This window comes from Felis catus, chromosome E1 (genome assembly GCF_018350175.1).
Source record: "Felis catus isolate Fca126 chromosome E1, F.catus_Fca126_mat1.0, whole genome shotgun sequence".
NCBI lineage: Eukaryota > Metazoa > Chordata > Mammalia > Carnivora > Felidae > Felis > Felis catus.
In genome coordinates, this window is record NC_058381.1 from 11441993 (window position 1) to 11455304 (window position 13312).

Below are 13312 nucleotides of genomic sequence, written 5' to 3' on the forward strand. Positions count from 1 at the left end.
CCGCAGCACGAGGAGAGAAGGGCTCACACCATGTCCACCTCCTCTGCCTACTGCCGGCAGCCTGCCCTGGGCGCGTCAGAAACGGTGGGCGCACAGCTGTCACCGGGCCCTGGCCAAGAGTCTCCTGGCTCACTGGCAGCCCCCTCAAGAGGTCGCTGTCAGTAGGCTGGCCAGTTGTTTGTCTTGGACTGTTTCTCCTGCTCAGGAACGAACGGGAATTCTGATTATTTTTTTAAAGACCGGAGAAAAGATGACATAATTCTTTATTTTTCTCTACCCTTCCCAGGGGTGGGGGAAGAATGGGGTTAGGAGGCTTCTGGGTTGAGAAATTCCCAGAAGCGCTTCTGAGGCTGTCGGTCGCGTGAGTGTGCTCTTGGGCTGAGGGCTGCATCGGGAAGGACCGTGTGGGCTGGCGCGGCCCTAATCTATGATCTCGCTGCATTCCAGGTTGTCCAACTCGTTCTGTACGTGGTCGACGTACTGATGGATCTCCTTCACGCGCCTGCGGTTCCTCATGATCTCATCCTTGTGGATCTGAGGGATGAAACCAAAGCCCGAGGTCCTTAAGTCAGAGAACTCGCTTACGTTCTCTGAGTCCGATTTGGGGGAAAGGAAATCGTTCTTTGAAATGTGCATAGTTCCATCCGCGTTTATTTTAAAGCCTCCTCGATCCACTTATCTGTGTCTTTGAGGCAGGAGTTAGGACGGGTTAGCACGGGGGTTTTTAAAGTCTGTGGGGGCAAACGCTGTTTTCAGTGTGGAATTCTGCCATCCTTAATCCTACTTTATTTCTTTTTTTTTTTTAATTTTTTTTTCAACGTTTATTTATTTTTGGGACAGAGAGAGACAGAGCATGAACAGGGGAGGGGCAGAGAGAGGGAGACACAGAATCGGAAACAGGCTCCAGGCTCTGAGCCATCAGCCCTGAGCCCGACGCGGGGCTCGAACTCACGGACCGCGAGATCGTGACCTGGCTGAAGTCGGACGCTTCACCGACTGTGCCACCCAGGCGCCCCAATCCTACTTTATTTCTTATTGCAAAGAGTCTATGCTACCGGGGAAAGAGTTCCCCTTTCTCTCCGGCCGGTAGCTAGAGACCTGGGCACAGTGCGTACGTGACGCGCGTTCACTCACCGCGTCCACTAAGTGTGAGCACCAAGAGTTGGTCCGCGTCACCAGCTCATCTTCTCGATTGTCGATCTTCAGGAGGTGGAGGTCATGCGACGTCCCAACAGCATTAACAATCGTGTCTTTGTCGACAAAAAGCTGGTGAGCGAGAAAGGTCAAGGGAGCGTGTGTCTCGTTACCACCCCCCACCCCCACCCCGCCCTCCGCCCCGGCACAAAGAGGGCCAGAGAGAAACCCAGCTGAGTGTCCCCTGGCTAGTGGAGGCAGCTGCTCAGCGCCCAGTGGAAAACCCACCTTCGTGTCACAGCCCACCTTCCAGGGACAACGCCTCCTAGACCCGAGCAGCGGCGAATGTTATGGGGAAAGGGCCCACCATGGCGTCGACTTTGCAATGCTAGTTGGGAGTGTGTTTTCTTCAGGACGTCTGCTCTCACAGTGGTTCTCTCTTGCTTGCCCCCAAGTCTGACTCGCCTGAAACCGGCTGGTCAGGTGGGAAGCGTGAGTCTGGCTGAGGGGTCTCCAGGCTGCTCTGAGGACAGAGGGCCCTGTAAATCGATGCCTCTGCGCCCCATGTTGTCTCTCCATTGCCCCTCATGTTAGCCAGATTGAACCTTGGAGTACACTTGGGGTCTCCTGCCTTCTTGTTCCCGACCTTGTTTTCTGCCTTCTAAAAAGTTGTCGAAAAACGGGGCGCCTGGGTGGCTCAGTCGGTTAAGCGTCCAACTTCGGCTCAGGTCATGGTCTCGCGGTTCATGGGTCCGAGCCCCGTATCGGGCTCTGTGCTGACAACTTGGAGCCCCGAGCCTGCCTCGAATTCCGTGTCTCCCTCTCTCTCTCTGCCCCGACCCCAGTTGTGCTGTCTCTCATAAAAAGTGTTTAAAAAAAATGTTTTAAAAGTTGTTGAAAATGACCACCCCTTACCAGGCCTGGCCGGTTTTAGGTGTCCACACTGCAGCTCTTGTTGAAAATCAGGTGGAATCATTTCCCAGAGTAGGGCAAGGCTTCCAAAGCCTTAGCCAACAGTTGCCTCCACTTTGAAGGAAGGTACTTTGTGTAAGGCAGGGGACCTGAATGTTCTACGTTGTAGAGCAGATAAATACTTGTTTGTTTTCTGTAATCTAGTAGTGGTTAACTTAATAGTCTCCAAAAATATGTTCTATGGAATCTTGAGATAAAAAACTTTTTCTTTGGTCGAATGCATTTGGGAAAGCCTTGCACACCCTAGGCCCCTCCTGAATTTCACAGGGCGCACAACATTTTTCCAGAGAAGGCTCTGGAAAGTATAAACCCTTTTAAGTTTGTTCCTCTTGGTTTGCCAGTTTATTTGGCCACAGGCTTCTTTTCAGAGTAATACCTGTGAACACCTTGTGGGTTGGTGGTTTTCCATCGAATCCCATGTAGAAAAGCCCGGCTAGCTGGGGCAGGGAATGGGCACCTGGGGGACCGGCTAGCACGGCTACATGGGACAAATGACAGGAAGTTATCGAGATCTTCCTCTGTGCATAGAGGCTCCCAGGCCAGACTCTGGGAAGGGCTCAAAGATGTGTACGCCCTTCCAGCCTGTCAGCTTGAGGCAGCCTGTCCTGGAGCATGTCCTGATGACCTAGAAGTAGCTACAGCCGCACTCACTCATCACAAGATGTTCCTGGTGGTTTTGAAAAATGGGTCAGGGGCCCCTGGGTGGCTCAGTCTGTTAAGCTTCCAACTTTGGGCCGGGTCGTGATCTCACGGCTCATGAGTTTGAACCCCTCATTGGGCTCTCTGATGTCTGCACAGATCCCGCTTTGGATCCTCTGTCTGCCCCCCCCCCCCGCCCCCGCCTCCGCCTCTCCCCCTGCTTGCGCTCTCTCAAAAATAAACAAACCTTATACAAAAATGGGTCGTAGCAGGTCTCTAAGCCAAGGGGAGACGTCGTCCCCCCCACCCTCTGAGTTTGGATATGTAGAATATGCTTTGGGAACTGTGGAAGTAAAAGTCTGCTTAGAAACTGATGAAGTTAGAACTGGTCATGAAGAACCGTGGCATTTGTAGAATACAAACCAAAGGAATCTGGTTTAAAGAAAGGATTTTGAAATGCAAGTTGCAGGACGCCTGAGTGGCTCAGTCAGTTGAGCATCCGACTTGATTTCAGCTCAGGTCATGGCCTTGCAGTTCATGCGTTTGAGCCCGTGTCGGGCTGCGTGCTGACAGCGTGGAGCCTGCTTGGGATTCTCTCTCTCCCTCTCTCTGCTCCTCCCCTGCTTGTGCTCTTCTGTGTGCACACGTGCGCGCGTGCTCGCTCTCTCTCTCTCTCTCTCAAAATAAATAAGCAAACATTTTCAAAAATTAAAATGCAAGTTGTTTCTGGACCTCAGGTGTCCTGGAGTAACTGGGGTGATGGCTGTATCAGTTTGCCCTCTCAGAATACTTCTTAGGGGTAGAGTATTCCAGATTCCCCTCGCGGCCCCTTGTAGCTAGGTGCCACACGGCTGTTCAGAGCCCCGGAGCGAGTCTGACCTCCTTCTGCCCCCTAAACGTGGCAGTGGCTCATCGCAGCACGAGGCTGAGTGCCCTCGGCCCCGGTGGAGGGAAGCAGCGGCGTGTGCTTGCTGCCACGCTGACCTCGCCACGGGCAGCTGTGGCTCCAGCGCCCCTCCCGCCCCCTCCCTCCAGGCTTGCTCCTGGAGCACGCACGCGCCTTCTGCCTTTCCTTCCAAAGCAGTGAAGGACTTCAAAAGACAGATTTGGCCCGAACTTCGGCAAGAGCTGATCACAATCACTCAACTGGATGAGAGGAGTTTTAAAGAGATAAACAACGTCATCGGTAGGACTTTGAGCCGTGATATGCTCACTGATAATTAGATAAGAGTAGCCAGATCCTTTCTTGGGTACGTCCCTGTCTTGCTACAGGCTCTGAATCACACTGCCTGTGTTCAGATCAACTCTACCGCTTCTACGCTGCGTGTCCTCGGGCAGGTTACTCTGCTCTCGGTGCCTCAGTTTTTTCATCTGTAAAAGGGAACCGTAATGGTACCCATTTTACCGTGTTGATGCGGAGATTGAAAGAGCAAATACGTTGCGTGGGGCTTCTCAGACAGCTGGCCCCCGGGAGGCCCTCGGTAAATGTCAGCTGTTTGTTGTTATTGTTACTTTTTACAGTCAGGGCATCCCTTTTTCCCCCCTGCCGACAGTCCAGCCTGCTTGTCTGCCACTGAGTTTCGGGGCCCTTCTTTTTCTGTGCATTTCAGTTATCAGGGAGGGATTTTTCGTTCCTGCACCCACGAGGTGTCACGGACCTGGGAGCCATGCCGTGAGGGAACGGCATGACCCCTCCCTCGGTGGTCCATCCAGGGGATAGCAGAGTGGGCTCTTGGGGGCAGCGTTATTTCAGGGCTCAGGGAAAATGACATCTTCTTGTGTCTGGTCAACAACAGCAGTCGGCAGGTGTTTGGGGAGGCCCCGCCCCTGTGCCACTGAGCTAGGTGTTTGTCTCTGCCCTGGACAGAGGCTGTGGGCGTCGGGACTGCCGGGCTCTGTCTGCGGGACTCAGCCAGCACCGACAGAGCGGGGCTTGGAGAACTCCCGGCACTCGGGCTGAGCTGCGGCAGCCGTGCCGGGCGCCCTCGCTGGCACCGGGGAGGTACATGCTGGAGAAGATGCCACCCCTGCCTTCCCTGCGAGCCTGTATCTGCTGTGAATGGTCACAGAAGCGAATCAACACAAGCGCGAGAGCCTGAAATTGTAATAAGCGCTCTGACAACGACGGACGGGGTGTGTGATAGAGAGACGGAGATTCTCCAGGGAAGTGACGAGGGAAGGCCCCTCCAAGGAGCTGCCATTTGAGCGGAGAGCTGAACAAGGACGAGCCAGACACCTGGAGACCTGAGGGAAGGGCATGTCTGCTGGGTGGAATATCAAACGAAAGGAGCGAGCCGGGGAGCAAGGGCGCGAGGGGAGGGGGCCGCTGAGGCAGGCGGGCCAGGCATGAGGGTCTGGTGCACTACAGCGAAGTGCTTACTCCACGGGTCACGGGAGGCCGTTAGAGCGTTAGAGCCGTTGTGCAAAGGCACAAAATGATGTGGTTTCCCAAGGCTCTCTGGCTGCCGCCTGGAGAACAGCCTGTAGGAGGGCAGTGAGGAGGCCAGCGGTCCCCGCAAAGGACAATGTGGCCTGACTGGGTGGTAAATGCAGATGAGACAAGCGCCACCACTGGACCCCAACGCAGGGGACCCAGGGAGCGCCCTAGGTGAGCAGACCCACGAGCTCTGGCTGACGGCTGATCTGGGACTAGGCATCACCAAAAGTGCTGGTAGAGGGTGGGAGGGGCGACATGCCGGATCAGAAACGGTGCTGCCCGTGGCAGACACTCAAGGGTTAGGAAAACCTGCGGGGAAATCTCAGAACTTAACCTCTATTTGCAACTGCCTCTCTTGGAAACTGCCAGAAGCCCCGCAGAAACGACCTTTTGGAAACCAACCTGTCGGTAAGTTGAAACCACTTCATTATCATGAGCTCCTCTTTAGTCGGGCCCCACTGAGCACCCAAGGTTGTTCTATTTGTTGGCCTATTTCATCTGCCAACCACTCTGCAAAGGGCATCATTGTCCCTTCTGCAGGTGGGGAAGCTGAGGCTCTGGGAGGCTTTCAGGCTTACCAGAGCCACAGAGCCGGCCCCACCGCATCTGTCTGGCTTCTGTGCCAGTCAGCCTGGGGGGAGCGGTGGGGGCGGGGGAGGGGGGTGTCAGCCCCGCCCACCACCTTCTGCGGGCCCACTGTGCCCGAGCCCCGCCCACCGCAGCCACAGCCCCGCCCACAGTGCTCACAGCGCGCACGTCGTAGGGCAGGTCCTCGTCGAGCTCACCCTTCAGTATCTTCTCGAGGGTATTGATGGAGATCTCCAGGAGCTTCTCGTGGTGGTGGTTCTCCAGGTCCCGGCACTGAGCCATCGTGCAGGCAAGTTAAGCAAAGGCCAGGGATCGGAGCAGACCAGGCGCGTCCCCACCCTCCGACCCTCAGACCCTCAAACCGCACGTCTGCAGACCCTCAGACGGCGGGGCCGTTTCCTCCAGGCAAGAACGGACGTTGAAGGGTGGAGGGGCACACCTGGAGGTGCCAATGCATCACCTCCTTCACAGCCAGTGGTACACATGCACGAAATCCCAGGGCCATCCTGATCCCCACTCCCCCTCCCCCCACCCCCATCAACACTCACACACCTGCTCACCACTGACCCTTGGCGCTGGGTTCTCTCAGAGCCTCTCCATCCAACACCTCTCTCCCTGCCACCGCCTCCTGACTGGACAGCAAAGAGCTGGTCTCTCCGCTCTAGGCTTTTCTCCCAACAGCAGCCAGCACGCTCTTAAACATAGGTAACCGGACCTCATCCCTCCCATGCTATGGCTCTCCAGGAACTTCCCCACTCTCTCTTGTGGCCTAAAGACCCCGTCTTGAAACTGGATCTCTGTGACCCATCCTCAAGGCCTTTGCACAGGCTGCCTCTTCTGCCTGGGATGTCCTCCCCACTTTTCTGCCTTGTCCCTCTGGCCCACAATCAGGTTCTCAGTGGACCCTCCCTCAGGGAGGCTCCTGGCCCTGATCTCTGTGTGGGCTGCTCACTTACTGCCTCCATAACTCTGTCTCCTTGCACGACTGTGGACCCAGAAAGGTAGGACTAGGAGGCTACTTCTGGGGTAGAGCATAGCAGTTTGTCCCCTACACGGCAGGGCCCTGAATTCAGGTAGCAGAAAGGTTGGTCGTGCCCTAAATGCTCTAACCCTGACATTTAACCTGACGATCTCATTCTAAATGATTTGTCAGTATCTGTCCCACTCCCACGGTGTGTGTACCTGCGACGTAGGAAGCAGACAGGGATTCTGGGGTGTGGTCTCTCCGTGAACATCCCTCCTTTGAGAACAAATATGCCAGGCCTTATACTGCAATCGATGGGGCCCCACACAGCAAGCCCGGTAGGTATCCAAACCCTTACGCTAACAAGGCACCATTGTTCTGAGAGATGGGAAACTCCCTCAGACCCTGTGGAACATTCTTTGAACATTCCAAGTAGTTGCCAAATCTCCATCTTTTGAAGGTGAGCTTTTTTTGTGGTGAAAAACTAGAGGATTTCTATTCCTCTAACGTCACAGGTCGAGATTCCCACTAAATGGGGTCCTGTGATGGGGTGGATATCATCGTGGTACAGGTATAGATCTTTCTGTACATCAGACTGGGGCTCAGGTATTTCTGGCAAAAAGTGAAGTATTCTAAAGTATGGACTTTTTGGCCATCTCTGCCAACATGTTTAGGGCCCTGGTGGCAGTGGGAGGGGGTAGGTGTGACCCCAAAGGTGGCGACCTGGGAGGGGACCACTTATTTGCATCCTGCTTAGTTGGTGATAAAGCTTTAACCCTTCTCTGCCTTTTGTTTAAAATGCAGGTGCTGGGGCGCCTGGGTGGCTCAGTCGGTTGAGTGGCCGACTTCAGCTCAGGTCATGATCTCACAGCTCATGAGTTCGAGCCCCACGTCGGGTTCTGTGCTGACAGCTCAGAACCTGGAGCCTGCTTCGGATTCTGTGTCTCCCTCTCTCTCTGCCCCTACCCAACTCGTGCTCTGTCTCTGTCTGTCTCTCAAAAATAAATAAACATTAAAAAAATAAAAATAAAAAATAAAATAAAATGCAGGTGCTTCTCCTCTGGCTCCCCTGGAGGCAGGGGGAGCCCAGGTGTGGGCCAGGATAACCCCACGAGCCAGTAGCGTCTCCCCATGGAGGGTCATCTGGGAAAAGGATATAGGCTTTGGACGTTTTCAATAAAGAGTGCCACCAAGTCCATGATGTTCCTTTCAAATGTGTTTATAGTCTCCTGGAAATGATAAAGAGCACAGTTAACATATTTAGACATGAACTTGACTGACCTATCATCAGAGCAAACGGCACTCCTTAGAACTTAGCAGGTGCCTGCTTTAATCACAGACCTTCAGGGTAAAGACCAACCACCCTGACCTTCCCAGGTAGATGCCTATGAATGGCCCCCTCTCCTGACCTCTTTCTCACAGCTGCATTACTCTCCAGCCATTTCACCCTACTCACTCCCCGACAAGGTTTAATGCAAAGCTTCCTCCGGGCCTTTGCACATGCTGGTCCCTTTGCCAGGAATACTTGTCCGGGTCCCACCCCCCCCCGTAACCCTCACGTACACACATAGAGCTAACCCCCTTCCTTTGGGCTTCTCGATGATGGCATCTATCCATCACTTCCAGAGAAACAGGGGAGAGAGTTGCTGAGAGACTGCCTGGATCAGTATCCCAGCTCCACCACTGTGTTTAATGTCCTTGGGGCTCAACATCCTCATCTGTGAAATGGGTTTCCTTTGTAGTCCCCGTCTCATGGAGTTGTGAAGTTTACATGAGTTACTTCACACGAAATGCTTTGCCAGGTGCCTTGGTGATGCTGGCTGCTGCCCCAGACCTGTCACCATCAGTGTGGCTGTCTGCATGCCTTCCACCTCTCTCCGAGGCACCCTGCCCCCCAGGGCTTAGCTGCCCCCCAGGGCTGAAATGGGACTTGAGTGAGGGAGCAATGGAAGAGGTGATGTGAGGCCTGCTCCCCTGTGAGCCCCAGGCCAGGCCATGCCCCTGATCTAGCACAGACTCCCGGGGCTACAGGGTGGGCCGAGGGCCCCGGGGAATCTACAGCACTCCGACTCCTGTCTGCAGGCCGAGCCAATTACACATGTTTCAAATGTGTGTGTAAGCACTGTTGTAATGAATAAAAATGGGGTCGTTAGAAAGCAAGACTGCACCTTAGAGCTTTTGGCTGCTTGGTGACACAAGTACGACCGACCATGTACACATCTGGGGACTTTGGGGACGCTGCAATGGGGATCTCCCTGCATGAAAAGGCTGGGAGTCGCTGCCTAAGCCTCCCCCGCCGCTTACGAGCTGCTTCCTGCAGCGCTTGAGCACTCCCGGCGGGAGCCGACACCTGCCATGTGACGTGATGGGGAGATCTATCCCTGTCTGAGGTGTCCCTTGACATGTGAGGGATTGATTAGGCGCGATCTTTTGGCCCGACCACGGCAGCATCCAATGAGGTTTGATTCATCACAGCCTTCAGAGGCCCCGGCCTCAGCTGCCTTGTGAACACACAAGGCACTCTGGCTGCTAAGGAATTTTAGAGAGCGGCGCTCTGCATTTCCGCTGCTTCGTGCTGAATCGCAGGCTCCGCGCGCCGGCCCTGAGATACGGCAAATACGCACTGCAATGCGGAGGAGCCTTTGTTTGTCCCAGAGTGGGGGCCTACTTTGTCTTTCAAGCACCCAGATGACTCCTGCGGTCTAATCAGAAATACCTCTCCCTGCTGAGGCTCTGGGTGCTTCCAGGATAGGGGGTACATTCCAGAGGAATGAGCTCACCTCTACATGTGGGCGTGAGAATCAACTGCAATCTAAGTGACTGAAATATATTAAAAGCAAACACAGGACGGATGAGCAAAGAAAGCTTTAGTCCGCCGTGCTGAGTCACACAGCAGAGGAGCGCCTGGGAGGGCTCCAGCTAAAATACCATTTGGGGGCACCCGGGTGGCCCAGTTGGTTAAGCATCAGACTTCAGCTCAGGTCACGATCTCACCGTTGGTGAGTTCAAGCCCCGCACGGGGCTCTGTGCCGTTAGCGCAGAGCCCGTTTCAGATCTTCTGTCTCCCTCTTTCTCTGCCCCTCGCTTGCTTGCGCTGTCTCTCTCAAAAATAAAATGAACAGGGGCGCCTGGGTGGCGCAGTCGGTTAAGTGTCCGACTTCAGCCAGGTCATGATCTCGCGGTCCATGAGTTCGAGCCCCGCATCGGGCTCTGGGCTGATGGCTCGGAGCCTGGAGCCTGTTTCCGATTCTGTGTCTCCCTCTCTCTCTGCCCCTCCCCCGTTCAAGCTCTGTCTCTCTCTGTCCCAAAAATAAATAAACATTGAAAAAAAAAAAACTTAAAAAAAAAATAAAATGAACATTCAAAAAATAATTATGAAAAAAACAATAAAATAAAATACGGTTTTGCCACTGAATCCACTACGTTCTTGCAAAGGAGACTGGCAGGGCGCGATCGCATCACACCTGTGCCCCAGGGGCTCGGCCTCACCTCCAGCTGCTCTACCAACTGCATCTCCAGTGTCATGAGCATGTCGAACAGCTCAGTGATGTCCTTGCTGTGTTCCGCTACCTTCATCTCAAGGTTGGTCACTTCGGACTCATCTCGAATGGCATTTAAACTCTGGAAACAAAAGCCTGGGTTTTAGGAATCCACAACTAAGCGTAATTAGTTAACGACAGGCGACGATCGGTTTTGTGGGTACGAATGTGAACTCTGGGCTTGGCCTGTCCACGTTCAAGTGTCGGCTCTGCCATTTGTCAGCTGTGTGGACTTGTGGAAGCTACTCACCCTCCCCATGCCTCGAGGCAGGTACAGCAGATGCCAGCACTAGTCAGTGAGCTCTCGGTCCACGTTAGCTCGGGTTTTCATTAGTGGTGGCTGGGCTGGGTGGAAGGAGCGATGGCTTCAGAGTCGGGTGAACCTGAATTCGGATCCTGTCTGGGTCACTTATCAGCAGTGTGACCTTGAGTGAGCCACCTCCACTCTCTAAGCTTCGGTTTCTTTATGTAAAGTGGGACAGAGGTGTGTGTCACAAAGTTGTGGGGATTTAGCAGTGTGTATGAACTCTTGGTTCACGGTGGGGCCTCGGCTAACAGAGTCCAATACAAGGTCCACAGCAGGCACAGGGAGACAGAGAGACACTGGAAACGTAAGACAGATCCACTCTTTAGGAAACCAGTTGGACCCACAGAGCACCCCACTGAGCAAGGGGATGCCAGCGGTGAACAGATGCTAGGCCCCTTGGAATGAGAGGATGCTCACGGGCCGGAAAACACCCTGGGGTCCAAGCCTGGCACTGAATCCCAGACACTCACTAACAAAGGTCCCGGGGACTCGGCCATCAGGTGCACTGTCAACTTGTTTCTGTTGATATATGGTATTATTATTTTTAATGTTTATTTTTGAGAGAGAGAGAGAGCAAGGGAGGGACAGAGAGAGGCAGGGAGGAACAGAATCTGACGCAGGCTCCAGGCTCTCAGCTGTCTGCACAGACAGCTTGAAATCACAAACCGTGAGATCACGACCTGAGCCGAAATTGGACGCTTAACCAACTGAGCCACCCAGGTGCCCTGATGTATGGTATCAGTTGGGAAGGAGGACAGAGTACCTTGGCACGATTCGGTGCGATGAATGATATTTATAATAATGGTTACCCCGTCTGGAGAAAAATCAGGTTCAATCCCTACCTCGAACCTTACATGAAAACAAATCTTCCACAGAGTGAAGATTTAAACATACAAAGTGAAGCCATACAGTCCTAGAAGGAAAAATAGATGGACTTTAATAAATAATCTCAGAGTAGAGAAGTCCTTTCTAAGTATAACCAGAAAAAAGACTGATAGGTTGTACTACATAAAATGTGTAGAAATTTTGAATAGCAAAAGCACCATAGACAAAAAAACGACACGATAAACAACAAAGTGGGAAACATATTTGCAACTCATTTCACTGACACGGCTAATTTCTCAATCTATAAAGAGCTTGTACAAAGCAATGATTTCTTTTTAAAGAAAGAGATATAGATCAAAAACCAAACAGAAAAAAAATGGATTAGGGCATATTAGAAGAACAAAGAGTTCACAGAAAAAGAAATAAAAATGTTTAGAGGAGCCTGGGCGGTTCAGTCGGTTAAGTGTCCGACTCTTGATTTCGGCTCAGGTCACAATCTCATGGTTCGTGAGTTTGAGCCCTGCATTGGGCTCTGTGCTGGCAATGTGGAGCCTGCTTGGGATTCTCTCTGTCTTTCTCTCTCTCTCTCAAGATAAATACACTAAAAAAAAAAAAAAAAAAAAAAAAAAAGAAAAGAAACACAAATGTTTATAAAACATGCAATGCTTATCCTCATTTAAGGGAAAAAAAACACATGCTCCAAGTGTGCCAGACTGGCAGAGACGAGGAAGCCTGAGAGCACCGGTCTGACAAGGAGCAGGCCGAGGGGCAGAAGCCACGGCCTCCGCGGAGCACGGCTGAGCAGTAACTGGTAAGAGCAGCAATACCCAGGTCTACCTCTGGGACTTCATCCTACAGATTAGACTCGCGCCAACTTACCCACTGCAACACTGCTTGAAAGAGCGAAAGAATGGAAAAAAATGAATTGTCCGTCAGCAGGGACTGGGTTAATAAATCATGGCTCATCCATGCAATGAGAGATGTTACAACTATTAAAAAAGAAGGCGATTCGAGTTTTGGAAGGATCTCTAAGTTGCATAGATAAAAAAGCAAAGGGCAAAACAGCATGGTACACTTTCATCACACACACACACACACACACACACACACACACACACACACACAGAAGGGTTGGACTGACTGTACCCAACCCCCATCTACATTTGTCATTCTGTGCCCATGCTTAGACATGCATTACCTATCTAGAGACTGCCCGTCACAATTTTACGCCTGCTCTGCTCCCCACTGGTCCCCCCCCCCCACAGTTCTGGGAGGCGGTTACGTCCATTTCTCTAATGAGGAAACGGAAGCCAGCAGAGGGTCACCAGTGAGGGGTCCGTGTGAGCATTCTGCTGACCGCTGACCCCAAGCCGTGCCCCGCTGGGCACCAGGAGGAGGTGCTGAAGGAGCCCTGGTCTAGTGGGTGTGGCAGGAGGGGGATAGGACAAGATCAAGAGGTCCCGTGAGGAAAGAGAACTGGGGCCTCAGGCCGACAGAGTCCTGTGAACTTCTAAGACAGCAGGCTCAGCTTGGGCTGAGCAGGAGGCACCTAGGAAGCTCTGGAAAATCCCAGTGCCGTGCCGCACCCCCTGAGCTGGGGCGTCAGCCCCAGCCCTGTGGGGTCCCTATGGACGCTGGTGTGTGGGCTGCATGAAACCACTACTCTAGGCTCTAGGAGAGGGGTGCTCAGGCACCCAGGCAGCCTTTGAGGGTGTCGCCATTATGGGGGCCGTGGGGCCCGGTGCCTCAGAAGCCGGGGGAGCCGGCCTGCTCCGAAGAACTACCCCCTGAACATTAGGAAGTCAGGCTTGGCGCCAGCAAGAGCACAGCACTGGCGGTAGCCTGGTCCAGGTCCTGCTTCTCCAGGGGGATGTGTTGCTGAGGGGGCCGGGCCCAGGCCTGGGAGG

At 53.3% G+C, this 13312-nt stretch overlaps 1 protein-coding gene across 6 annotated transcripts in view; it reads right to left on the minus strand.

Annotated features, from left to right (window-relative positions):
• Positions 1–245: 245 nt before the first annotated feature.
• Positions 246–13312, minus strand: part of DRC3 (dynein regulatory complex subunit 3) — a 34813-nt gene continuing 21746 nt past the window's right edge. For 3 of the 6 annotated variants that reach the window (XM_023244617.2, XM_006939907.5, XM_019817265.3), the window contains 5 exons: positions 10224–10355; positions 7893–7963; positions 5930–6053; positions 1135–1266; positions 246–534 (listed from right to left, as the gene is read on the minus strand). In XM_023244617.2, the coding sequence (XP_023100385.1) occupies positions 421–534; positions 1135–1266; positions 5930–6053; positions 7893–7963; positions 10224–10355 (573 nt within the window). In that variant the 3' untranslated portion in view covers positions 246–420. Of the gene's footprint in view, positions 535–1134; positions 1267–3337; positions 4990–5929; positions 6054–7892; positions 7964–10223; positions 10356–13312 lie in introns of those variants that run through there. The other 3 variants (XR_006590071.1, XM_019817267.3, XM_045045394.1) reach the window with 3 other exon arrangements.